The 24987-nt window shown below is 42.7% G+C and overlaps 1 protein-coding gene across 1 annotated transcript; it reads left to right on the plus strand.

Annotated features, from left to right (window-relative positions):
• The first annotated feature begins 1904 nt into the window (after positions 1-1904).
• LOC143512546 (guanine nucleotide-binding protein G(s) subunit alpha-like) lies at positions 1905-23690 on the plus strand. Its single transcript, XM_077003005.1, has 13 exons — positions 1905-2867; positions 3167-3305; positions 7593-7665; positions 8828-8882; positions 9099-9218; positions 14959-15056; positions 17620-17674; positions 17837-17910; positions 19816-19874; positions 19975-20095; positions 21092-21222; positions 21743-21810; positions 21943-23690. Exons 1-13 carry the CDS (start codon positions 2814-2816, stop codon positions 22087-22089), a joined length of 1194 nt encoding a protein of 397 aa, XP_076859120.1. The 5' UTR covers positions 1905-2813; the 3' UTR covers positions 22090-23690.
• Positions 23691-24987: the final 1297 nt, after the last annotated feature.

Consider the following 24987-nt stretch of genomic DNA (forward strand, 5'->3'; position numbering starts at 1 on the left):
TACCACATATCGTTTCGGACAACACTGCGCGGCAAGTATTTAAACGCTTCCGCCGTTCGCGCAGGTTTAGGAGAACCAAGTTAGCCTAACCGCTAACGGCTAATAAAATAATTTAAGCAACACCTATGTAAGAGGTGAGTAACATTTAAAGCAACGAAAAACCACAGTTAAGCAAATATTACCATGTGGAAGTCAGTTTAAACTCAGAAGAGTGTTTACCAGTATACATGTCTTTCACTCACAATAACAGAACATATACTGCCGAACTGAACCGTTTGGGGCGGTCTGCCGATTTTTATATGACTCAAAGAGCCAATCAGGAATAAGCAAGGAAATATCTTCACGCTGTAAAGCAAAATGCATTTTTGTGATTGGTTCAGAGATAATAAAAAAAGCCGTTGCTTGCATTGTGCTTGGGGGGGCAAAGACACAATTTGGGGGGGCAATGCCCCCCTCTGCCCCCCCCTAGCGCCGGCCCTGCCTTGCATGATAATGAGTGTGAAGCTCGATCCAGAACTTTCTAGTCATGTGTAAGGTGAGTCCTGTTCCTTTCTGTCGAGTATTTTGTATTTTGTGATAGTGTACATGTCGACCTGCCTGCTCATAGTTTATAAAATAAAGAAACTTAAGCTTGATTAATAAACATGGGTTAGATATTAAACACACTGTTTACTTCATACTGTACAGTAAATCTGTCCAAGTAATACACCACACAAAAATAATACATCCTTGGGCAAGGCTCCTAACACCACATTGACCTCTATAACATCAGGTTGAGACAGTAGGTTTCAAGGGTAGACAGATGTACAACTTCATGTGATAGTTCATGCAATTCCATGTAAGTACTGGATCATGTATTCTGATGCTCCTTATGTAATTTATCATCCAGGAGACATTTACACTAATAGTTCATTTACACTAATAGTTCTTGTGTGCCTGTTCATGATTAAAGCAATTTATTAATAAATTGCATTGGGATAAGAAATTGCCAGAAGCTTTTTAAAAATCCTATACTTTGGCACTTGATGAAGATGTTAGATTTTTGTTAAGTCGAGTTGTCCAAAAAGTATTTATTGGACCAAATGTGTTTGTGTTAGTTAACTTACAAACAGACTGATTGCGTACTGCTATCAAAAGTAATGCTGACTTTAAGGATGCATTAGTAAACATTCAGGAAACACCACCTCTTGTAGGTGAACACAACAACACGGAGACTATTGTAAACTGTGGATGCTCCAGTTCAGGTGTCCTAGCATTAGAAAGTTTGTCTTCACTTCCGAGCGATGAGGTCGGGTGTTCGTGAATATTGCTAATTTAACAAGTTATAACAGTTAAAGTGCGTGTGATCTCAGGGAGGAAGTGCTTGATAATTAGGGATCATCGGGGAAGCCATGCTGCAATCCCCCTGCAACCATTTCGTTGATCCTTCTTGGCAACTTAAGATGACAATAAATGTTAATTTCCTCCAGAGAGACGTATTATCTAATCATGTTACCAAAGTACAAGTTCTTCTTGATGGCGTGTGGCCAGTAATGGGGCGATGAGGAGTGTCTCAAAGTGACTGAAATGATGTCAGTGTAAACACAAAACAAGATATTTCCCAGTTTATCAAACACTAATTCCTAATACACGCGGACTGTTGCCACTGCTAAAGTAATATTTGTATAATGTTATGCGTATTTCACAGTTTATTTGAATTATGGCCAATGCACCTTTATTGAAGCCATACTGCTGAATGTAATGAGCAGTGAAACGCTTCAGTCTACTGGGTGGACCCGTCCTGCAGGACTGCGGCGTCGCCAGAGAGGACGCTGTGGTCCCGGGGAGTCATGTGATCCGCTCCCCGGGTTCAGAGTGTTTGCCCCACCCCGCCTCCTCAGCGAGCTGTTTGCCCCACCCCGCCTCCTCAAGCGAGCTGTTTGCCCCACCCCACCTGCCCAGCGCCGTCTATATCCCTGCCCCGCTGCCGGAGAAAGGGGAAACAGCGTTAAAATCAAGCCCTTCGCCGAGCTTACACAACCAGCGGCGTCGCCGACGGGGGGTTCCGCGTAGGAGCGGAGGAATGTGCAGACGGCGCGCGCCTCGCAGCCCGCGCGCGCCTCGCAGAGCGCACGCGCCTCTCGGAACGACGCACGCGCCTCGCAGAGCGCACGCACGTGCGTGAAAGCGGCGCTCGAGCCCGTAAGCGAGACTTGTCAAGCGGAGCCGCGAGCCCCGCCGCGCGAGAGCTGCGGCACAACCGCTAAAGACCCGCGGCTGTGAGGCGGTTTGGTTGGTTGTTTGTTTTTTTAGCGCGTCCGGGGAGTTCGGAGTCTCCGCGCCGGGTGAGACCGGACCGGGCCGCGTCGGGAGGGTTTCCGGAGGAGGAGAAGGACACACGGCGTGTGTGGACGTGAGGAGCGAGAAGGCCCCGGCGGAGCGGGGAGGGTCAGAGCAGCCATCACAGGAGCGGGGAGGAAGATGGAGGATCTCTGCACGGCGGGGGAGGACGGGAGGGTGTAGCCGGAGAAACGCACCCCACACACGGGGACACACACACGGGCCTGCTGGGGTGACCACCGCCGAGAAGACACCAGCACCGCCGCCGCTCAGGCTAGGCTAGGCTAGGCTAGGCTAGAGCAGGAGGAGGAACACGGCCTAGTGCTGGTGAGATGATCAGAACCGAACCAGTACCAGTACCCAGTCAGTACCAGTACCAGAACCACAGCACAGAACCAGTGTTTCTCTCGGTCTGGTGCGACACATCCGTGTCTTCACGTGAACTGTTCCCTGGTTTGCTGTAGTTGAGGGTGGAGGCCTGGGGTGATCAGTGTATGGGTGGAGAATCACCTTCACTTGTGTCCAGGACATCAGCCTACGCCTGTCAGGTGTTGAAACCTACACAAATACTTAAAAACACAGCGTTATTGTAAAAAAATAATAATAAACCAGGCTCCTCGAGCCTTTGACCCAGTTGAAAACCCACATGATGGACTGACTGGTTCCACACCAGTGTCCCCATTGAACTTTAGGAGGGCTGCTGGTCGCACTGGGCGGGTTTGAGGATGTGTAGCCTACACCTTACCAGCAGCTCGGATAGTTTGGTAGATCAAACGGATATATAATAGCGTGTTGACCTGCTTATTTTGGACATCCCCTCTTCCCTGGACCGCTCTTTCACGAGAAGATGGGCTGCTTGGGGAACAGCAAGACTGAAGACCAGCGAAACGAGGAGAAGGCACAGAGAGAAGCGAACAAGAAGATTGAGAAGCAGCTTCAAAAAGACAAACAAATCTACAGGGCCACACACAGGTTGCTGCTGCTGGGTGAGTCTCTCAAACGTGAACAGTGATTTTGAAGACGTTCGTGACCATTCTTGTTTGGTTTACAGTGTTTTCCTGTGTTTGCCCTCATGTCCGACGTGTAGACCCCCGTGTCAGAGCTGTAGTCTCACTGCACTGCTGCTGTGATCAACTCCAACAGTCTCACATTTATACTGTTATAGTGGGGTGTTTTTTTTTGACATTAGTAATGTGCCGGACTTGACCAGATGCCCCTGAACACCATGTGCGACATGTGTGGGCATGTGTGAGTGTTGGAGTGTAGTGAGAGGTGTAGATGTGTGGGCCGCCACCTCTCTGTAGTACACCCACCCCCAGGGCTTAGGCCTGTGTCCTGCACATCTACACCCATCTACACACACACTTTCCCACTCAGTTCTGTCATCGAGATTGCACTTCTCAGCATTATAAACTCTGTGTTTCTAACACAGACTCACCGTGGCCTACCGGTAGTGTGTTTCCGTCTGAGCGGAAGTCGTGTAGATAAACACGGTTGACCGTCATAAGTCCGGTGGTTACAGCTTTCGTGCAAATGAACATGTGAAAACAAACCAAAGAATCGCAGCCGATACTCATGGGCTGACGACGGGCGACCAGGTGCTGCTTCAGATAGTCTCATTGTCGCTCCAGAGAAACTTGTTTGTCTGTTTGGTTTTGATATTCTATCTTATCAGTTTTTTTTTTTTTCTCTCGTGGGAGCCACTGCTAAATGGACCGAGATTTCCACTTATTGTATTCATGAAGAATAATAGACTACTAACTTTTGTGAACAGGACAGGTATTGCTTCAGTATGAATTTCAGGATTATTGTTATGATTTTTTTTATTAGAATTGATTATAGGTATGTTACAGTCAAAGCAGTTTATCTCCTTAGAGCATCAGGCAAAATGCTTTTTAAATCTATACTGTGGTCTTTATTTGGATTTTGGACATGCACAAAAGATCACACTGAATCACACAGTAAAGAAACCAAACACCTTTTATGAATATTAAACCCATTTCAATTTCAAGTACCTTGTGCTATGCTGCTCAAAATATCGATGTATAGTTAAATACCACAGCCATTTCTATATAACAGTTTTACCAAGCAGTGTGCATCTATCATGCAGAAGATGTTTACCAGAGGAGAGTTGTCTCAAGAGTTCCTCCCCATTGATCATGGTAATATGAGCCTTTTGAAACACTCAAAAATATTGTCAACATCTGCAGTCTTTTTGTTAAACCCTAGCTGTAGTCCTAGTGCCCTTGTGTGACACACAATGCAAACAGACAAATCAGCCTTTTAGACATACATGAATATTTACCTGCTAAGAGACTGAAGTAGACTGAAAAAAGTAGGTTTGTTGACTAGAATTAAAAAATATGTTGCTTTACTGAATAAAATCACATGAAAAATCTTAAATCTGTGGAATTTAGTAAATATCGAGTCCATGTCACATTTCCTCTATAACATTCCACAACTGCGTAAATTCCGTAGGACCTGGATAGTGATGACTCTACAAATACAAATATACCCCCCTAATCTCCCCTTAATCTTCCAAGTTGGTATTTTAGACTTTTTAAACAATGCTATATTTCACTCTATCAGTGAATTGCAGCTGTCTGTTTGGGTTCCAGTGTAGTTTTCCGGATAGCAGAGTGTTTTCGTTGTTCACGACTTGCTGTCACTGAGTGCATCATGCTATGTCAGCAATGAATTTTACCTACTGTGTATTTCAGAGCCAAAACACCCCCAAAGCATTAAAGACATAAAAGAGTCTTAAACGCTAAATGATTTTACAAATGAATTCACTGAAAAGGTAAGCACGTGTAATGCAGTAGCGAACCGTGAGCATTAAACCTGGGCCCGCTACCACCCCCCCCCCCCCCCCCCCCCCCGAAAAAAATTTGTTTCCTCTCCTAATTAACTGCATAAAATTTTTTTTACAAATTGAGACGACAGTACAGCTTTAAAAACGCAATAAACAATAGTATCTGTACTAGATAACTTCTTAAGCAAAATAAGGTTCCAACAAAATAAGGTTCACAGCTTCGTGTTCCTCGGGAGCGGAATATGTAAACAACGTGCACGAGGACGTCAAAGGACTGAATCGAAACTAGCTAGCAGTGGTACGCTAACGACAGCTAGCGTTGCCACAGCGGGCGGAAATTATCATACAGTTAAGCCCGCCCACTAAGAGGGAAGATATGATTGTTCAATTTTACTGTAATTTGAAACTGATATTGCGCTGAATTATAACGGCCAGGCCCTCTGTAAACGAACAGCGGGCATCACAGTCCTGATAGGGGGAGAGACAGGCTCACAGGCTTCCACTTAACCCCTCACCTTCCAACACAGATTGAATAGACACGGGTGAACAATTTATTTGCTTATATTTTTGTAATTGTTTAGATGTCGATTGTCAAACTGTAAGTAAATAAAATAAAATTGGATAAATTATATGTATTTATGTTTTAAGAATATTTTAGGCCCTCTGAGAGGGCGTAGAGGGCCCTGACGGTTCCCCACTGGTGTAATGTCCTTAAGGTTTGGTAATTGATACATTGCACATTCTTGGCTTATGAATGAAGAAACAGCTTTTTGGTCAGTTCTAGGGGTGCACGATATGGACTAGAATTGCAATGTGCGATAATATTGTTGGATATCCCGATATCGATGTGAACCACGATAAATTAAGATTAAAATACAGAAATGTAGTGTCTCTCTGAACAGCAGCACGGTAATTTGTTTTGTTTTTTACTGTGTAATGAATCCAGAATAATTCCAAATATTTTGCAGGTCTATTCAACAATAGATTCAATCTAGGTTTATACTTTCACGAGTGACCGTAGCGCGCAACTCCGCACACCTCGCGTGAACCTCCGCGAACGGCGGAAGCATTTAATCTTGCCGTGTCACATTCTTTGCAGTATTGTCCGAAACGATATGTAGGCCTAGTAGTATTAAAAAACACCCCTCAAATACAGGGGAATGAACATTTACCTGACCAATTTTAATGTTGCTTTGTGTTTCAGGTTTGAAAAGTGCTGGAATTTAGGCTAAAGTACTTGAAAATTCTTGAAATTGTAACTGCTTCGTTTTACAACAAATATCTGTCTGATTGAACAGTTCTCTTGTATTACGTTAACAAATACGAGCCTCTTGTAATTCCAGGATGAAACACGAGAGAACGTGAAGACGTTAAGATTGGGCATTTTGAAAATAAACAATCATTAAATAATGTGATAAAAAAAGCGAATTATTTCGAATCATTTCGAGTATATGTATAAATATTTAACTCAAGTTTAACGTGCTGGGAAGTATTGAAATGGACCTTGAAAGTGACGTACAAGTGCTTTAATTCCACCTTGTAAAGGTGTATGAACCCTGCAAACATGACTGTTCTCATTGCGCTGAGACGCGGCGCGCGCGAACTTACAAAATTCGAGAAGTGCACGACCTCGTGAATCGAGAGCGCGCGAGGCCATCGCACACGGGCGAAGCCACCGCGATTACGTTATTTTCGCCGGGTCAAGTGTAAACCAAGCTTAAACCAAATCGCGTGTCTGATGAGCATGTTCACCTCACTCTGCCTCTTGCCTACTTGCGTCACGTGATCATAGTCTGCAGCACGAATAGCTCCCTCTATTGCTGGACGAGGATAATGCAATTTGAATTTGCCGTTATTGTGGCTCTTTCGATGTGTTTATCGCGAAACTTCACATCGCGATAACGATAAAAATACGATTAATTGTGCAGCCCTAGTCAGTTCATATGTATGTGAATTACACACTGAAATGTTTGTGAATTAGTGAGTTGCACTTTGTGAATGTCACAGGGTTCATATTTAAAAAATATTAATTCACTAGGCTATATAAAAGTCCAAATTAGGTAATAATTTATTTTGTCCTATACTTAATATCTATGGATTTTATTAATTTTGATTGTGTTTAAAATGTGTTAAAAAAGTAATTTGTAAATTTCAAGTATAAGTATTTACAGTTGAGAAGTTACAGTTGAGGTATTTCCAATCTCTACATTCTCACAATCAACTCATTATGACAAAAATCTTCCTTTTTTAGTCAATTTACTGTTGTTGGATTGGTTGTTAGAAGACAGCATGGCTTAAAATTGCATTTTGTGTTGTTGCATCACGTTCTGACTTAACTCATAAAAATGGCACAGTTGTTTTGGATAGCCAACATTCTCCCTCCCTGACTCTCTCTCTGTCCTCCCCTCCCTCTTTATCTTCCCCTCCTTCTCCCTCTCTCCTCCTCTTCCTCTCTTAATAGGTGCTGGGGAGTCTGGGAAGAGCACCATCGTCAAGCAGATGCGGATTTTGCATGTGAATGGCTTCAATGCTGAGTGAGAGTTAATGTGATCGTTTTGTTTAATCTTGTTTAACTGTGTTTATTAGTCTTTGGCATGCTACACAACTCAACTGATTTTGTCATTATTACAAATATCAGTAAATAAGGGTGTTGCTAAAGCAACAGAGCGTTTAGAGGTATCTTATGATTTTGTTTGTAATTAATTTGATCTTGGTCTGGCATAAAGTCTGTAGGAATCATAAAAGCAGTAGGTTAATATTAAGCGTAGTGTTAAGTACACATCAAAAGATATGTTGTTTAAAACTCAGCAACACAGTTGGTTTTCCTATAATGGATTTAATATCCATGAGTCTTCATTTCTCACCGCTGTGTAGTCATGCTGAGGGCACTCGCAGTCCCATACAAAAAATTATATTTCCATAAATGATTGCATGACTGCAAATGATGGTGTTTGCAATGGACAACAGATAAACAGCTGTGAGATGTGTGCTCCTGTCATGAACCCAAGTTGGGGAACCCCTCTCATGGGGGCCATCTCATGTGGGATCTAACGGAAACTCTTGCTCAAACAGCACCACTTATCTTGGTACAGATAGCTTTAAAGCCCAGAATGACTGGCGTGGATATTGTTGTGAAAATGTGGACATGTCTTGGAAGGCGTCCCAGGATGAAAGCAGGAATCTTGAAGAAATGAATGTTGGGCCGAGCATTACCAAGTGCCTTTCTGTCCGTATCTATAAACGCTGTGATTTGAGTTCAGCAGTGCTATCTGGTATGGGTGCAAATTAAAATCTAAAATTAAACATCTTGTAAACTGGGGGGAAGGGGGCAGATGTCATCTTTATCAGACATGTTTATTCATGTCTCCAAGAGCACAAAAATTACCCTTTATTTTAATTAAATTTGCTACTGATTTGTCATGATTTCTCATAGAGGTTTGAGACGCTGTATTAATGGAATACTTTTGTAGGGCTTTTTATTAATTAATGGATCTATTCACATGTTGGATGTCTAGACAACATAAAGTTGTGCTACAAGAATGGTGTTAAACACACATCTTCTGTTTTGCATATTCTGTTGCCTGCTCAAAAATAGTTTGAATGCACACCTTTGACATCAACAGTTTTTGGATACATTTTGAATACATGTCCTCTTTGTGTTTGTTTTCTCAACTACATTTTTTTCTCAATGTGCAGAGAGAAAAAACAGAAGATTCAAGACATTAAGAACAACATAAAAGAGGCCATAGAGGTTTGGACAATTTCAGCTTTTTACGTCTATTTAGATATTTAATTTATTTAATATACAAGTGTTGTATAAGAGGTACTTGAGCTATAAAGGAAAAAGCACAGAAAGTGAAGTCAAGTCATGTGACACTCCTGTCTGGTCACCACTGTCGCACATTTTGGCTGCAGTCTGAATGAGTGGGTCATATCTCCTGTCATTAGCCGTTGTGTCTTGTTTCAGACCATTGTGGCTGCTATGAGCACACTGACTCCTCCTGTCCAGCTGGCCTGTCCAGACAACCGCCGACGGATCGAGTACGTCCTCAACTTCGTCAATCACAAGGACTTTGAGTTCACAACCGTAAGTGTTCAACCTTACTCTGACACACACACACAATGTATGCATATACACACTGCTTATCCTTAATTCTACCCTGAATAAACTACATTTAAGTACTATTAAATGTTCACTCTTAAATATCCTAATAAGCATACAAGTATTATCATTAACCCTAACATTAGCGGTTATCTTACAGCTGTGAAAGGCAGAGTTTCATCTTTAAAAGGGTCGTTCTTACCCACTTCAAAATGTTCAAACTTCCTCAAAGTTCGACCTCTTTGATTAAGGGGCTTGACTAGAATTCAAATCCTTTGTCTGAATGCATTCACTGCATTGAATGTGGTTGTGTGGCTTTCTTTGTAAACGTACATCGTTTGCTCACTGACTTTCCGTCTTAGGAGTTCTATGAACACGCAAAATCTTTACGGCTGGTTTTATTTCTGGTTCTAGAGAGGGTTATTGGACAGGTGTCAATAGAAAATATGATGTAGTTTGTGATTTAATAGGTTTGAGGTGAATGGTAATATTGAATGACTGTCACATCCTGTTGATGCAGTGTACAAGTGTACTAGTAAGAGAGTTAAAAATGTCATCGCTATAGTGAACTACATCCTGGTAAAAGGTGGTGGTCATATGTCAGGGCAGAGACATCTCATCATAAAGACATCAGCATACCCAGTCAACGTGCCACACACCCCAGCGTGCCACACACCCCAACATGCTACACCAGGGTGGCCGCGGGTCCTTAAAAAGTCTTAAATGGTATTAAATTTCATTTTTGTCAAATAAGGCCTTGAAAAGTCTTATTTTGTCTTAAATTTTCAACCACAATGTCTTAAATTTGCGGAGCTAAATTTAGGGATGAATAATTCCGTTAGCGGTGTGTTGAACTTAAATATTGCTCGCAAGTATTTCGGGCATAACGAGCACCGGTAGTTGTTGGACTGGCGGGATCATAATTTCATGCGGGCTGTATGTACGTTAACGTCTGTTCGGAGAGATGGGGAAATGCAAACTTAGCCAGAAATAGTTGGAAGACCCGACATATTCTTGGTGGCTCAGAGCTGTCACAGATACCAGCGAGGCTCGTCAGCAGCAGCCTGCAATATCTACGTTTTGCCCAACAAGAGAACCATTCAGTCGAGCTCTGCTCAACGTCGCATTCACGCTGTAGGCTATGCGGCTCTACCAATACTTTGAAGGCTTAGGTAATATGGGCGCTAAAACAGTTAAGAGTCACCAGTCATACAGATCCAACGAAGGAATTGACTCATTGTTTAAAACCATGTTCCCTGATGCCGCCTTCAAGTCTGGTTTATACTTTCGCGAGTGACCGTAGCGCGTGAACCTCCGCGAACGGCGGGACCGTTGCAGTGTTGTCCGAAACGATATATGTGTTAGTATAAAGAAACACTCCTCAAAACAGGGGAAGGAACATTTACCTGACCAATTTAATGTTACTTTGTGTTCCAAGTTTGACAAGTGCTGAAATTTAGGCTAAAGTACTTAAAAATGCTTGAAATTGTAACTGCTTCATTTCACAACAAATATCTGTCTGACTGAACAGTTAACAAATACGAGCCTCTTGTAATTCCAGGACGAAACATGAGAGAACGTGAAGACGTTAAGATTGGGCGTTTTGAAAATAAACAACCATTAAATAATGTGATAGAAAAGCGAATTATTTCGAGTATATGTATAAATATTTTACTTATTTAAGTTTAATGTGCTGGGATATATAGAAATGGACCATGAAAGTGACGTACAAATGATTTAATTCCATCTTGTTACGGTGTATGAACCCTGCAAACATGACTTGGTTAATTGCAAGCCGCTCGCGCATGGGCGAAACCACCGCGATTACGTCATTTTCGACGCAGCGGCTGACGAGCGGCTCGCGCGCTGTCGTACACCTCTCGAAATTTGTAAAAACTTCGCGCGCTTCAGCGCAATTAACCAAGTCATGTTTGCAGGGTTCATACACCTTAACAAGATGGAATTAAATCATTTGTACGTCACTTTCAAGGTTAAGTATAAACCAGTTATAATAATAATTTACTTGCTGAACAAGCCGAAGGGAAAGCAGGAACCCTGATGGCCAAAGTGATCACAAAATCAAACATCCTTAGAAAGAGTTTCAGAGAAAAAGTAGCAGAACTGAAAGGGGTTGAGCATGAGCTGGAGTGTGGATCAGAAAAACAGGAAAATGGCCGTGTGTGTGTGTGTGTGTGTGTGTGTGTGTGTGTGTGTGTGTGTGTGTGTGTGTGTGTGTGTGGTATGATGCTGCTGTCAGTGTTTGAATTTTGTTTTGTATAAAGTTTCATTGTGTATACTGTACAGTGAAAAAAAATGTAATGTTTGTGTCTTGTATTGTCCGTCTTGTGCATTAACATTTGAAGTTTTCAAGCAGCTAGATTAATTAATGTAAATAATCAGTTGGTTTTTGTGCTTTATTTTAACGTGTATGATCTTGCGAGTTGGTCTTAATTTTATTTGGAAAACGGTATTAAAAAGTCTTAAAATGTCTTAATTTTCCCTTGGTCAAACCTGTAGACACCCTGTACACACCCCATACTTGTTGTATTTGGTGTAAAGCACTTTGTCGAAGTGTACTGAAAGAAAAAACCAACCAAACACGCGTATATCATGGAGTAGACTACAGTTTAGAACCAGTTCATTCCTGCAGTCCTAACCCAGATGAGCCAAATAGAGACTTAAGTGCTGGCACAGAGACTTAACATACCTCAGCTATATATTGGCTTTGTGTTGGCTATATTTTAGCTCAATGTTCGCTTTTCTGCTGTCACTATGCTTGCAAAATCACAGCATCAAAATCTCTCAGCTATTTAAATGTTGTTTGATCAGAAACAGGTTTTTCATGGAGAAATGCAGATCGTCTGTTTGGTGGTGAGCTGACTGTACGGTTAGCAACTCTTAACGCGTGGCTTGCTTCCACGACTCCAAGCAGTCCCGTATTTTATAATAATAATAATAACTGTTTCTTCTCTTCACCTTGTCCAATAGACTGTGCTGCTGTTGCAGGCTCCTGTGCAGAGTATATCGGTGGATAATCCTAAAATAATCCTAATCCTGCCATGTTTTTGGGAGAACCAAAACCTGCACTCCTGCTAACCAGTGAAATTGTATCAACCCTAACACGCGGCACTAGATCTGACCGGGGATACCGCACTATTACATTAGTCAGACCCTTTGAGATTTTCCATATGTGTGAATTGAGTTGTTAAGAGGTTTGGAGCAAGGGGGGAATAATGAACACTTGGTCTCTCTTCAGTTCATTAACCGCCTCAGGGATCCAAACGGCCCTTGAAGTGCACAGGAAGGGCGGCCATATTCCTCTGGGTCACACAGTTAGCGCACAGGCCCCAACATGATCGTTCAGGCACACACAATTAGCATACGCGTAACCTTTCCAGCGCGTCCTACGCTCGTGTGTGTGTGTGTGTGTGTGTGTGTGTTCGTCTTCCACGCCCACTGAGGTCTGTTTTGCGGTGATGTATGAGATGTGTGCTCCTTTGTGACGTGTTTAGAGACTCTCCATCACCACTGGTCCTAGCAGTAAGGGAACGAACATCTGTGCAAAAAGGCACACAAATTTGTCCTTGCAAGCAAGTGTGTTTGATTCTCAGCGCAGTAGTAACATGATGTTGTAACTTTTACTGTTTTTAATTCAAACTGGATGTCTTATTAGCTGACCTGAGATCAGTTTTGATAAATGATTAAGCAAAGTGATTTGTATAGAAGTACATTCCACACTTGAAAACACTGCAGTGAGGAGCGAAAATAGGATTAACAAATTGGCAAACTGTCCTTATTTTGACTTTATAACGGTGATGGTCGTTAAAAATTGTCCGAACTCGTCAGCTGATTGAAGTGTTAGTTTGCAATACTATGGCACTCTTTGAACCACATATGAGTTACAACGTGCACTGTGCACTCTGCCCTCCTCTATAAACCCAGGAGCAGAGAACAGGGAGACTGAGCGTGGTTGTGGTACAGGTATTGATGGGCAGCACCCTGGGTACAACGGTGCGGGCTCCATAAAGGAGTCCTCTGTCTGTCAGAGGCTTCAGCCTACCCTATCTGAGAGAGTGTGTGTTATCCCGGCCCATAAAATGTGGACGTGGTGTGTGTGTGCAGGGAGTATTTTTGTTTCACCTGGTAGCTACAGATTCCCCCCCCCCCCCCCAGTATGAATCTTGATGCTGCTGTTTTGTTCACACATGGTGTAGGGCTGAACGATTTTGGAAAATAATCGAATTGCAATTTTTTATCTATAAATTGCGATTGCGATTTAAAATCGCGATTTTTTTCCCACTGTTTTCAGGAAACTCTGTTTCGGCATTTTTTTATACAGCTCAGATACAGGGTTGCCAACTTTTCAAGATTGCTTGGAGTGAGACTTGAACCTGGAGTGGGTGGCGAACGTAATTTGTTGTTATCGGGGCGGTATTATATTATTATTATAAGTATTATTATTATATCGCGATCGATCGATCGCCTGTGGTTGGCGCCAGAGCAAACTAGTAACTTTTTAGTCTAAGACGCTCAGTGCGTTTGAGTTGGCAACCCTGCAGGTATAGCAACTTGGCTAAAATATGTGCATGAGGGCATTTGGTAGCGCATATCCAGTGTGTTTAACAAAGCCATGAAGCCGGGCTTGTTCACTATATTAACGGGCATCATGTCTTTCACTATGAACTCCGTTACTGCCCGAGTTATTTCAGCATGCCGCTTCGAATTATATCAATAAGGAGTTACACTTTCAAACGGTTCGGTCAGTGAACTCTGTCTGCTGGACCACGGTCAAGCTATCCGCGCTTTTGCAATTCATCCGTGCTTTAAATCTTATTGCGCCTATATGCGTGATTTTACGGTATTTCGCTGCTCACCGCATACTAAGGCTGTGTAAGCGCAGAGAAACACTTTTGCGTATTTGAAGACGCAGCACTGGTCGTTGGCATTTTGGCCTTACAAATATCATACGAGGCTTTGTGGTGTTTTTTTTATGCTGAAGGTTTGTAGTGTTACCTCGCGTCGTAGCGACAGTAGCAAGACACGTTTTGCAGGGTACCTGACGTTGAGCAGCATCTTTTTTAAAGCCAAAGTAATTTCACACAACCGATGGGCTGCCCCTCTTTGGTATTAGACTTTCAGTTGTTAGCTTCTGTCGAGCCTGAAGCCATTGTGCAACAAGTTAAAGTGCGCTGTGTTAACTTCACTTCTCCACCTCCCTGCCTCCTGCAGTGACCAGTTTAAATCGCAGCCTGTGCGATTAGAGAATCGCATTTTAAAATATCGCGAGATTATCGCAGATGCAATTAATCGTTCAGCCCTAACATGGTGTGTTGCATTTTTGCTTTTAAATGGATACACAGAAGCAATGAGGGCCCACGTCATTCTATAACTAAATACTGCTTATCCCTAATTTTACCCTGAATAAACTACATTTAAGTACTATTAAATGTTCACTCTTAAATGTCCTAATAAGCATAAAAGTATTATCATTAACCCTAACATTAGCAGTTATCTTACAGCTGTGAAAGGCAGAGTCTCATCTTTAAAAGGGTCGTTCTTACCCACTTCAAAATGTTCAAACTTCCTCAAAGTTCGACCTCTTTGAATAAGGGGCTTGACTAGAATTCAAATCATTTGTCTGAATGCATTCACTGCATTGAATGTGTTTGTGTGGCTTTCTTTGTAAACGTACATCTTTTGCTCACTGACTTTCCGTCTCTTTTAGGAGTTCTATGAACATGCAAAATGTCTGTGGCAGGACGAAGGAGTGAGAGCGTGTTACGAGCGCTCCAATGAGTACCAGCTGATCGACTGCGCACAGTAGTGAGTATTTGTGCCTGTGGGGTGTCCTGCAGTAGTGAGTATTTGTGCCTGTGGGGTGTCCTGCAGTAGTGAGTATTTATGCCTGTGGGGTGTCCTGCAGTAGTGAGTATTTGTGCCTGTGGGGTGTCCTGCAGTAGTGAGTAATTGTGCCTGTGGGGTGTCCTGCAGTAGTGAATATTTGTGCCTGTGGGGTGTCCTGCAGTAGTGAATATTTGTGCCTGTGGGGTGTCCTGCAGTAGTGAGTAATTGTGCCTGTGGGGTGTCCTGCAGTAGTGAGTAATTGTGCCTGTGGGGTGTCCTGCAGTAGTGAGTATTTGTCCTGCAGTAGTGAGTATTTGTACCTGTGGGGTGTCCTGCAGTAGTGAGTATTTGTACCTGTGGGGTGTCCTGCAGTAGTGAGTATTTGTACCTGTGGGGTGTCCTGCAGTAGTGAGTATTTGTACCTGTGGGGTGTCCTGCAGTAGTGAATATTTGTGCCTGTGGGGTGTCCTGCAGTAGTGAGTATTTGTGCCTGTGGGGTGTCCTGCAGTAGTGAGTATTTGTACCTGTGGGGTGTCCTGCAGTAGTGAGTATTTGTACCTGTGGGGTGTCCTGCAGTAGTGAGTATTTGTACCTGTGGGGTGTCCTGCAGTAGTGAGTAATTGTACCTGTGGGGTGTCCTGCAGTAGTGAGTATTTGTACCTGTGGGGTGTCCTGCAGTAGTGAGTATTTGTACCTGTGGGGTGTCCTGCAGTAGTGAGTATTTGTACCTGTGGGGTGTCCTGCAGTAGTGAGTATTTGTACCTGTGGGGTGTCCTGCAGTAGTGAGTATTTGTACCTGTGGGGTGTCCTGCAGTAGTGAGTATTTGTGCCTGTGGGGTGTCCTGCAGTAGTGAGTATTTGTACCTGTGGGGTGTCCTGCAGTAGTGAGTATTTGTACCTGTGGGGTGTCCTGCAGTAGTGAGTAATTGTACCTGTGGGGTGTCCTGCAGTAGTGAGTATTTGTACCTGTGGGGTGTCCTGCAGTAGTGAGTATTTGTACCTGTGGGGTGTCCTGCAAGAGCTCAGATGTTCTTGCTCACATTCAGCCTGCATCAAACCTCTGTGCATTCAGTCTGCATCCAGGATCATTCTTTTTTATTTTCCTTTAGTACTCCTTATAAATTGCATTCACCAAAATAAGTCAGGCAATGGGGGGAGGGTGTCTTGTAATGCTCTTTTTTAATTAATACTTGAATTGCTTATTAAATCATGGGCTACCTGTGTTGAGCCAATAATAGCATGCTCACAAACCAGGTTACCATGCTCACCAAAGATCTGGACATTTCTTTTCATAATATTTTTACAGACTGAAAATGAAAACATTGCAAAAAATAGAAGTATTTCCCCTTTTTTTGAAACCCAGGGTTCTTAAATCTATTTGTTATTGTCGCTCATCTAGACATACAGTGAACATATACAGAGTATGTCCTGAAAATCATCAGTCCAGTATCCACTGGTCTTCATCGGTCAGCGTGGAGTCTGCCCTCTGTTCCTGCATCATCTCTTTAGCCCTGTTCTGATGCGACTGGCTGTTCATGGGGATGTTTGTAACGAAACATTTCATACCTCTCCTCTGTGATGAAACTAATAAAATTAGAACTCTGCATTAAAATGACTGCAGGACGAGCAAGTTTGAAGTGTGAGCCTGGATGTTATTTACACGTCTTTACAGTTGAATAGGGTTTAACAATAGATCTGTTAGGAACTCAACAATACCACTAGTAGCTGTGATTATAATATTAATTAATAACCCTAATCAATTTTCTCATTGATTCAATTTTTCCTCTGTATAACGCTCTCCCATGTAGCGTTTGAAGTGGAAGATTGCCACCCAGACTAAGTAAATGGTAGAGGCAGTATTAAAAAAACTATTTGAAAACTTGCAAAAAAATAAATCCTATGTGAGATTTGTATCCAGATGGGATTAAAGACGAGTGTTGAATAAGGAGGAAAACAGAAGGAAATTCTCTGTGTAATTTTCTTAAGAGAGGAAGAAGATGTAAACGGACATGGTTGATTCGGACAGAAATAGTCAGACAAGCAGCAACCGTAAAAGAAGAAATGACCCCAGGGCCCCTACAAACTTAATCCCATCTGCAAAGGGCTTTTGACTCTGAACTGCCTAGTGACTAAAAAGCTTCGCCATTCATTCAGTAGCATTTACATCTCTGCAGGTGGTTAACTGTAACGTTTATACAGTTTGGGTTTTATAAATCACACATTCCCTCACAAATGAGGTGCAACTTTTTAAAATGAGTTCATTCAAATTTGAGCAAACCAGGCTTTAGATCTGGGAACACTGACTTTAACTACAGTGAGTCCGAAAGGTAATGCTTCAAGGTGTTTTTTTTTCTTCAAGGTGTCTGTGCCACTCCCAGACAGTTCTCACCTAGAACTGATCAGCCTGCTTGTTTTTTGAGCAGTGACTTTTTTTTTGTATTTTATTGAATATGTATGACATTTAATATATGCACAATTGTTTTGCAAAACAGACTAAGATGGTGTTATTATGCTTCCTAAACTTCCTGCATTTCTCTTCCAGCTTTTTAGACAAAATAGACATTGTGCAGCAGAGTGATTATACACCGTCTGACCAGGTATTTCTGACATCTACACTACATCTATCACTTCTGCTGGAGTTGGGTGGTGAATTTAGGATCAATGCTTTATAACATTTTAATGACATAGCTGAAATTGTAGTGGGAAAGGTCTTTGCATTAGTGTATATGCGTCCTTATGTTCTGGTGCTTGTCTTTCAGGATCTGCTCAGATGCCGAGTTCTCACCTCTGGTATTTTCGAAACAAGATTCCAAGTGGACAAAGTGAATTTCCAGTAAGTAGTTAAATATACTACATAACCGTGGTCTTATATAATTAATCTCTGCATTATTTGGGAGATAAAGTTTGGTGTAGGAAAACGGGATGGAATAAGTTTGCTTTAACACCAAAGTAGGATAATGTTAGTTTTACCACTATTAATTCTAATTTATGGTTCATAAATAAATTATAAATGGTACATTGGATCTATAATCCATTTTCTACAGTGTAATTTTTTTCTTTCTATTCGGAATAAATATGCTTAAGTGTGGCTGATATTTACTATTAAATATTAATAATGTGCGTTTAGAGTCGTACCATTCGCCTTCCTTCAGTTACATTTTAAAGGTTTTTTCTTTGCACGGTGCTGCCTCTGTTACAGTAGCACAGTTAGGATGTGTTGAGTATCTCCAGTGTTTGCAGACTTGAGAACCCCACCAGAGAGAGAGTGGGCTAGGTCATACATGTTCTGAGAGTGGGCTAGGTCATACATGTTCTGAGAGTGGGCTAGGTCATACATGTTCTGAGAGTGGGCTAGGTCATACATGTTCTGAGAGTGGGCTAGGTCATACATGTTGTGAGAGTGGGCTAGGTCATACATGTTGTGAGAGTGGGCTAGGTCATACATGTTGTGAGAGTGGGCTAGGTCATACATGTTGTGAGAGTGGGCTAGGTCATACATGTTGTGAGAGTGGGCTAGGTCATACATGTTGTGAGAGTGGGCTAGGTCATACATGTTGTGAGTGTGGGCTAGGTCATATATGTTCTGATGTTGCAAATGGGGCACTTTCAGTCCATGATTGGTTAATTGTTTTAAATCATTATAATCTTTGCAAATAGACCCCACTATTGCAGTACCAGTCCTGTAAGTGTTAAATTGGTTAAGACTTCCAGAAATACCAGTCAGGTTTTTTTTTTATTATTTCTTGTATTCATGTGTAGTGTTTCAATTTCAGGTCTTCAGTATAGTATAGTATACTATAGTGTAGTCACACAACAACTTTAAAACAGCTTTAGTTTTTCTTGTACTTTTCTTTACAAGAAAAACCTTTACGTTCCATTAGTGTCTTTTGCAAAAACGGTGATTTAGAAGAATTTGAGTCAGGCACCTTCTTTACTATGAACTTGAAATAGTGTTCCTCAATTACATGGGGCTGTATATGCATTAATGATCTTGTCGCCTTCATTTAAATCGATAAAGCACACTTATGGATGGCTGTCATGAAAGAAGGCTGTCTTTGTGATGTTCAAATTGGGTCAATTAAATATCCTACTCAGTACATGCATCATCTAAATTCCTAACTACAGACATGGTCTGTAGAGAAAGATCACATACACATACATTCTGTAGTGGATGGATGATAGTTTTAATTACAAACAAAACAAAAAACAATCATTAACATTGCATTTTATCTAACTATACTGCTACTACTAGGAAGACATTTTGTTGTTGGAGTAATGCCATCGTCAAGTGTGTAGCGTGTGTGCAGCAATTGAACCCATCGTCAGTAGAAGTTGCATCCACGGAGAGAATATAAAGGAACCTGGTATAAAAGCCTGTCGTACAAGTTTAAGAGCACTGTATTCCTGGAGATGATTCAAGAATGTATTGTGATTTTAACAAATAGACCAAACAAGTCAAGAATTCCACAAATTGGAACATGATTTATCTCCGTCAAGGACCATTTCACCTAATCTGAAACCAGACTGAAATTTCTTAAATCTTGCTTTCACTAAGGTAGTCCTGAAAGTTTGAATATAACTTTGTGGAAGCTTTTTATTCAGACAAGAATTTCCAGATTCCGGATTGCTGTTGGGACTGATGAATGTTGATCGTACAGAAGCTCCCTGTCTATGTTGTGCTTAAACAGTGAGAAGAATGATTCGTTGTGATGTGTAAAATATTTGCTTTGCCCCCCAGCATGTTTGATGTGGGAGGCCAGAGAGATGAAAGACGCAAATGGATCCAGTGTTTTAATGGTAAATACATCTCTCTGCTGTCAGTGGGGTGGCATAGGAATCATGCATGGACTTTGGTTGGTTCGGGGGGGGGTTCATTCATCTCTCTTCTCTCACTCAGATGTAACCGCCATCATCTTTGTGGTGGCCAGCAGCAGCTACAACATGGTCATCCGAGAAGACAATCAAACCAACCGCTTACAAGAAGCACTGAATCTCTTCAAAAACATTTGGAACAACAGGTGAGCACACACACACACCTGTGAACTCCCCGACACTGTTACGATGTTAACGCTCTTAACACCTGTGAACTCCCCGACACTGTTACAACGTTAACCCTCTAACACCTGTGAACTCCCTGACACTGTTACAACGTTAACCCTCTAACACCTGTGAACTCCCCGACACTGTTACGACGTTAACCCTCTAACACCTGTGAACTCCCCGACACTGTTACAACGTTAACCCTCTAACACCTGTGAACTCCCCGACACTGTTACGATGTTAACGCTCTAACACCTGTGAACTCCCCGACACTGTTACGACGTTAACCCTCTAACACCTGTGAACTCCCCGACACTGTTACGACGTTAACCCTCTAACACCTGTGAACTCCCTGACACTGTTACGACGTTAACCCTCTAACACCTGTGAACTCCCTGACACTGTTACGACGTTAACGCTCTAACACCTGTGAACTCCCTGACACTGTTACGACGTTAACCCTCTAACACCTGTGAACTCCCTGACACTGTTACGACGTTAACCCTCTAACACCTGTGAACTCCCTGACACTGTTACGACGTTAACGCTCTAACACCTGTGAACTCCCTGACACTGTTACGACGTTAACGCTCTAACACCTGTGAACTCCCTGACACTGTTACGACGTTAACGCTCTAACACCTGTGAACTCCCTGACACTGTTACGACGTTAACGCTCTAACACCTGTGAACTCCCTGACACTGTTACGACGTTAACCCTCTAACACCTGTGAACTCCCTGACACTGTTACGACGTTAACGCTCTAACACCTGTGAACTCCCTGACACTGTTACGACGTTAACGCTCTAACACCTGTGAACTCCCCGACACTGTTACGACGTTAACCCTCTAACACCTGTGAACTCCCTGACACTGTTACGACGTTAACGCTCTAACACCTGTGAACTCCCCGACACTGTTACGACGTTAACGCTCTGTAACAACACGCGTTGCTTGTGTTTGTCTCCCTCAGATGGCTGCGCACCATCTCTGTCATTCTCTTCCTGAACAAGCAGGACCTCCTGGCTGAGAAGGTCTTGGCAGGAAAGTCAAAGATTGAGGAATATTTTCCAGACTTTGCTCGTTACACCACGCCAGATGATGGTGAGATATGACCTTCGCTACCACACACAAGGTCAAAGTTCTGCAGGTTTCCACAAAATCAGTTTGCAGAACTCTATTGGCTCTTATCATGCTCAGACACTATTCCAGTATCCATCTTTGCAGCAGACGTAGTAACAGTAAAAGTAATAGAACACAGTCACAGTGTAAACCGCAGAGGAGCACAGAGTCCCGACGGCCTGTTGAAGGGGTTTCACCACCGAGCATCTTAGCATCTCTTCTAAAGCTTCTGAAAAGGCAGATTCACAAGCTGAGAATATTCAGAGGTCTAGAAATGGCTTCAGATCTGTCAGGTTTTTGGATGTGTGCAGAGATGGTTTCTAAAAATACCTGTTTTCAAGCGGAGTAACCGTCAGTAGTGTTGACACTTTTTTTTTTCCATTACTGTCATAATTTTTTCAGCCCGTTAGCTTGTTCTTATTTGGTGTGAGGAGTTCTGAGTGAAGATTTCCACAGTTCTAGGAATAGGAACACGTATCTGAACCGTTCCCTCCCCCCACAGCAACCCCTGAGGCAGGAGAGGACTCTCGAGTCACCAGGGCGAAATACTTCATCCGGGATGAATTCCTGGTGAGTAGATGAGTTTATTGGCAGGGCTGGGAAAGTGCACCGTGACGCGTGGGCCGGTGCCGTCCGCCTACTCGGACGTAAAGGCGCGAGTCCTTTGGCATTGAGCCGTGCGTTTTGTGTCTTCTCCTCCAGAGGATCAGCACAGCGAGCGGTGACGGCCGGCACTACTGTTACCCACACTTCACCTGCGCAGTAGACACGGAGAACATCCGTCGTGTCTTCAACGACTGTCGAGACATAATCCAAAGGATGCACCTCCGCCAATACGAGCTCTTGTGATTGGAGGAGGTTGAGCCTCGGACTATGAAAGCGCTCTTGCGATTGGAGGAGGGTTGAGAGTGATGGACTGTCTAAGAGCTGATTGGTCGAGGAGAGAAAAATGAGAAGATCTCTCTCTCGTTACCTGCTGACATGCTCTCATGCTGGGCTCCCTATACACACACACACACACACACACAGTTGCCCAGGAAAACCTCGTTGTCAGGGGACCAAAAAAATAATGATGACACAGCACCCATGTGACGCAGGTCCATTTCAAGACTGGCTGCATACAGACCTTGAGACTAAACTAATTCATATGATCATTTGCACAAATAGATGCACCATACAGACATACCACCATACAGACATACCGTCATCGCCCTATCTGACATAAAATGATGTACCTGCAAAGACGGCTCACGTTCCTCCCCTTCTATTAGCTCACCCTCTGATCAAGGTGCGTGCCAAACCACACACCTACCCAGACACGGCTGACCCTGGCAGTGCTGTCGGCGGTCTGGGTCTGCTCTGTGATGACCCCTGTATCACATGACCATGCCTGGCTATTTTTAATGTCTGGATCTGCTTGGTTGACCTGCTCTCCTGCCCAGAGACTAATGGTTTCTCACCGAATTGTTAAACCGGCAGGACGGACTGCGGCGAACAAGAGGGACACGGAGATGTGACCTTTCACACGACTGGTTAGGTGCTTCAGGAAGGACGGACTGTAATGTTAGAAGGACCACAGCTCCACTCCACGACCCCACTCCCTCCTCCCATCATCTAATTTAATGCAAATAATCTGATTCCACATCACTCTTGCTTCAGAAAAAAACAAGTTCCAGTAAAAAGAGGGAAAGACAGCTATTGCCAATGGAACACTGCTCTCTTCTATCATGTCTCCTCTCTCTCTCTCTCTCTCTCTCTCTCTCTCTCTCTCTCTCTCTCTCTCTCTCTCTCTCTCTACCCACCCAGCACCCAGACCTCCTTTTCCTGCCCTTTTCTCTCTATCTCCCTTTCACACTGTTTTTTTTTTCCTTCCCTCTCTTTCTCTCACCCTGTTTTACAGCTGGACTATTAATCTTGTACAGACTGTAAAATGTATTATTTTGTACTTTATTGAAAAAAAAGACTTGTAGAAGATCCCTGTGCCTTGATCACAACACTGCGTGGAAAAGAAGAGAAAACAGAGCTAAAGGTGTGTGTGTGTGTGTGTGTGTGTGTGTGTGTGTGTGTGTGCGCGCGCTGTAGCGCTTGGCCCCCGGGCCGCCCCTCCCCCGCCCCTTTTCTCCAAACGTCATCTCTCTCATGTCGTGTTATTCCAGCTTGTTTTACGTCCACGTGTCCCCAAAAGAGAGATATAATAAGTATAACAAATATGGATGTAAAAACAGACTTCTGTTTCTGAGTTTTTATAGGATGATAGAAGTATCACGCGTTTGTGCATTGTTACAGTACGTTACTGCAGTCCTGGTCCCGGAGGGTGAGGAACTCCCTCACCATTTTATCTCAGTTTTAGCTTTAAGGTTAAAGGTGATGGGAGATGAGCAACCAAATGCAAAATCTGGCTTGTTTCTACATTAATTCCATTTTTCCTAACTAAAGAAGAAACAAAAATAGTTCTGTTTGGAGTCATTCTTCTGAAAGGGAAACACAGTTGATGGGGGGGGGGGATTCAGTCATTCTCTTTATTTAACAAACTGAAAGTTGCATGTGTCTCATCTCAGTGAATAGTTGTATAATCACTTAAACATTTCTTCTTACATTAATATGTGACCATGGTACAGTTGTTGCTTTCTTTCCAATCCATTATGTAGAGCCGTGAGGCCCTCAGATCAAACACAGGCATTAGCTGATGCTAACCACTAGGTGGCAGAAACCTGCAGGTTTGTCTGAGTGGTCCAGTACAACAGAACCGTGTTTTCTTTAGGTGGATGTGTCAAAACGACCTTTCTACATGCTGGGGGTGATGTACTCAAATCACACTTGAAAATGTGAGATTATCGTAAGGCTCTCGCCAATCAGAGTTCATTTAATTTAGCACATGCAGATACTGTATGCAATTTGGAACAGGGTTTCACTAAACACGTGAAATCATGGGAAAAGGTCACGGAGAAGAATCTCAATCAAAAGACAAGCCAGCTGTGATCTCCAACACTGGTTTGAGCGTTTTGACCAGTATGGAATGTACCCAGTGTGAGAGGACCCTGCGTTTTGATGTATGGCAGCGTGTGGATCTATTGAACAGATATCTTGCAGTACTTCACACCACAACAGTATGGTGTTTGATGTGTTCTGAAGTGTGTTCCAACTACCAGGCTACAAATTCACAAAGCAAAACGGACCTGTCTAATACCTTTTTACACAGTGTTAATTTACCCCCCCCCCCCCCCCCTTACATTTATGGGTAATCAATAAGCTATGAAATCCTTAAGATATTAATTAAGATCTATATTATTGCTGTGACACAAAAACTGCTTAAATCTGTGTTATATGATCATGTGATCACAAAATGGATTGTCACCACAGAATCACTACAACTATGGCCATCTGGGGCAGCCCGGGTATAGATTCACCCTGATTTATTTTTTGAGTTTATACTGTTTCCTTAGACTAGGGAGCTTCTGTCAGAAAAGCTATATATGAACCAGTGAGCTAATGCTAAGCTATATAAACCCCAGTGAGCGAATGCTAAGCTATGTATTCTACTGTACAAGCCATACAAATGAAACTAATGTAAAAAATCACCTAAAAATCACCCAATGAAAAGCTACACTCAACATTTTGAGAATGCTGTACCGTACTGTGATTTCTTAAAGTACATTTCCCTATACTGGGGAAGAAATGTGTATTCCAAAGCATCAATAACATATTGCTATGTTTATAATTTGGGCTTTCCACTGATCTTAGTTAATT

The sequence above is a fragment of the Brachyhypopomus gauderio genome, chromosome 4 (genome assembly GCF_052324685.1).
Source record: "Brachyhypopomus gauderio isolate BG-103 chromosome 4, BGAUD_0.2, whole genome shotgun sequence".
NCBI lineage: Eukaryota > Metazoa > Chordata > Actinopteri > Gymnotiformes > Hypopomidae > Brachyhypopomus > Brachyhypopomus gauderio.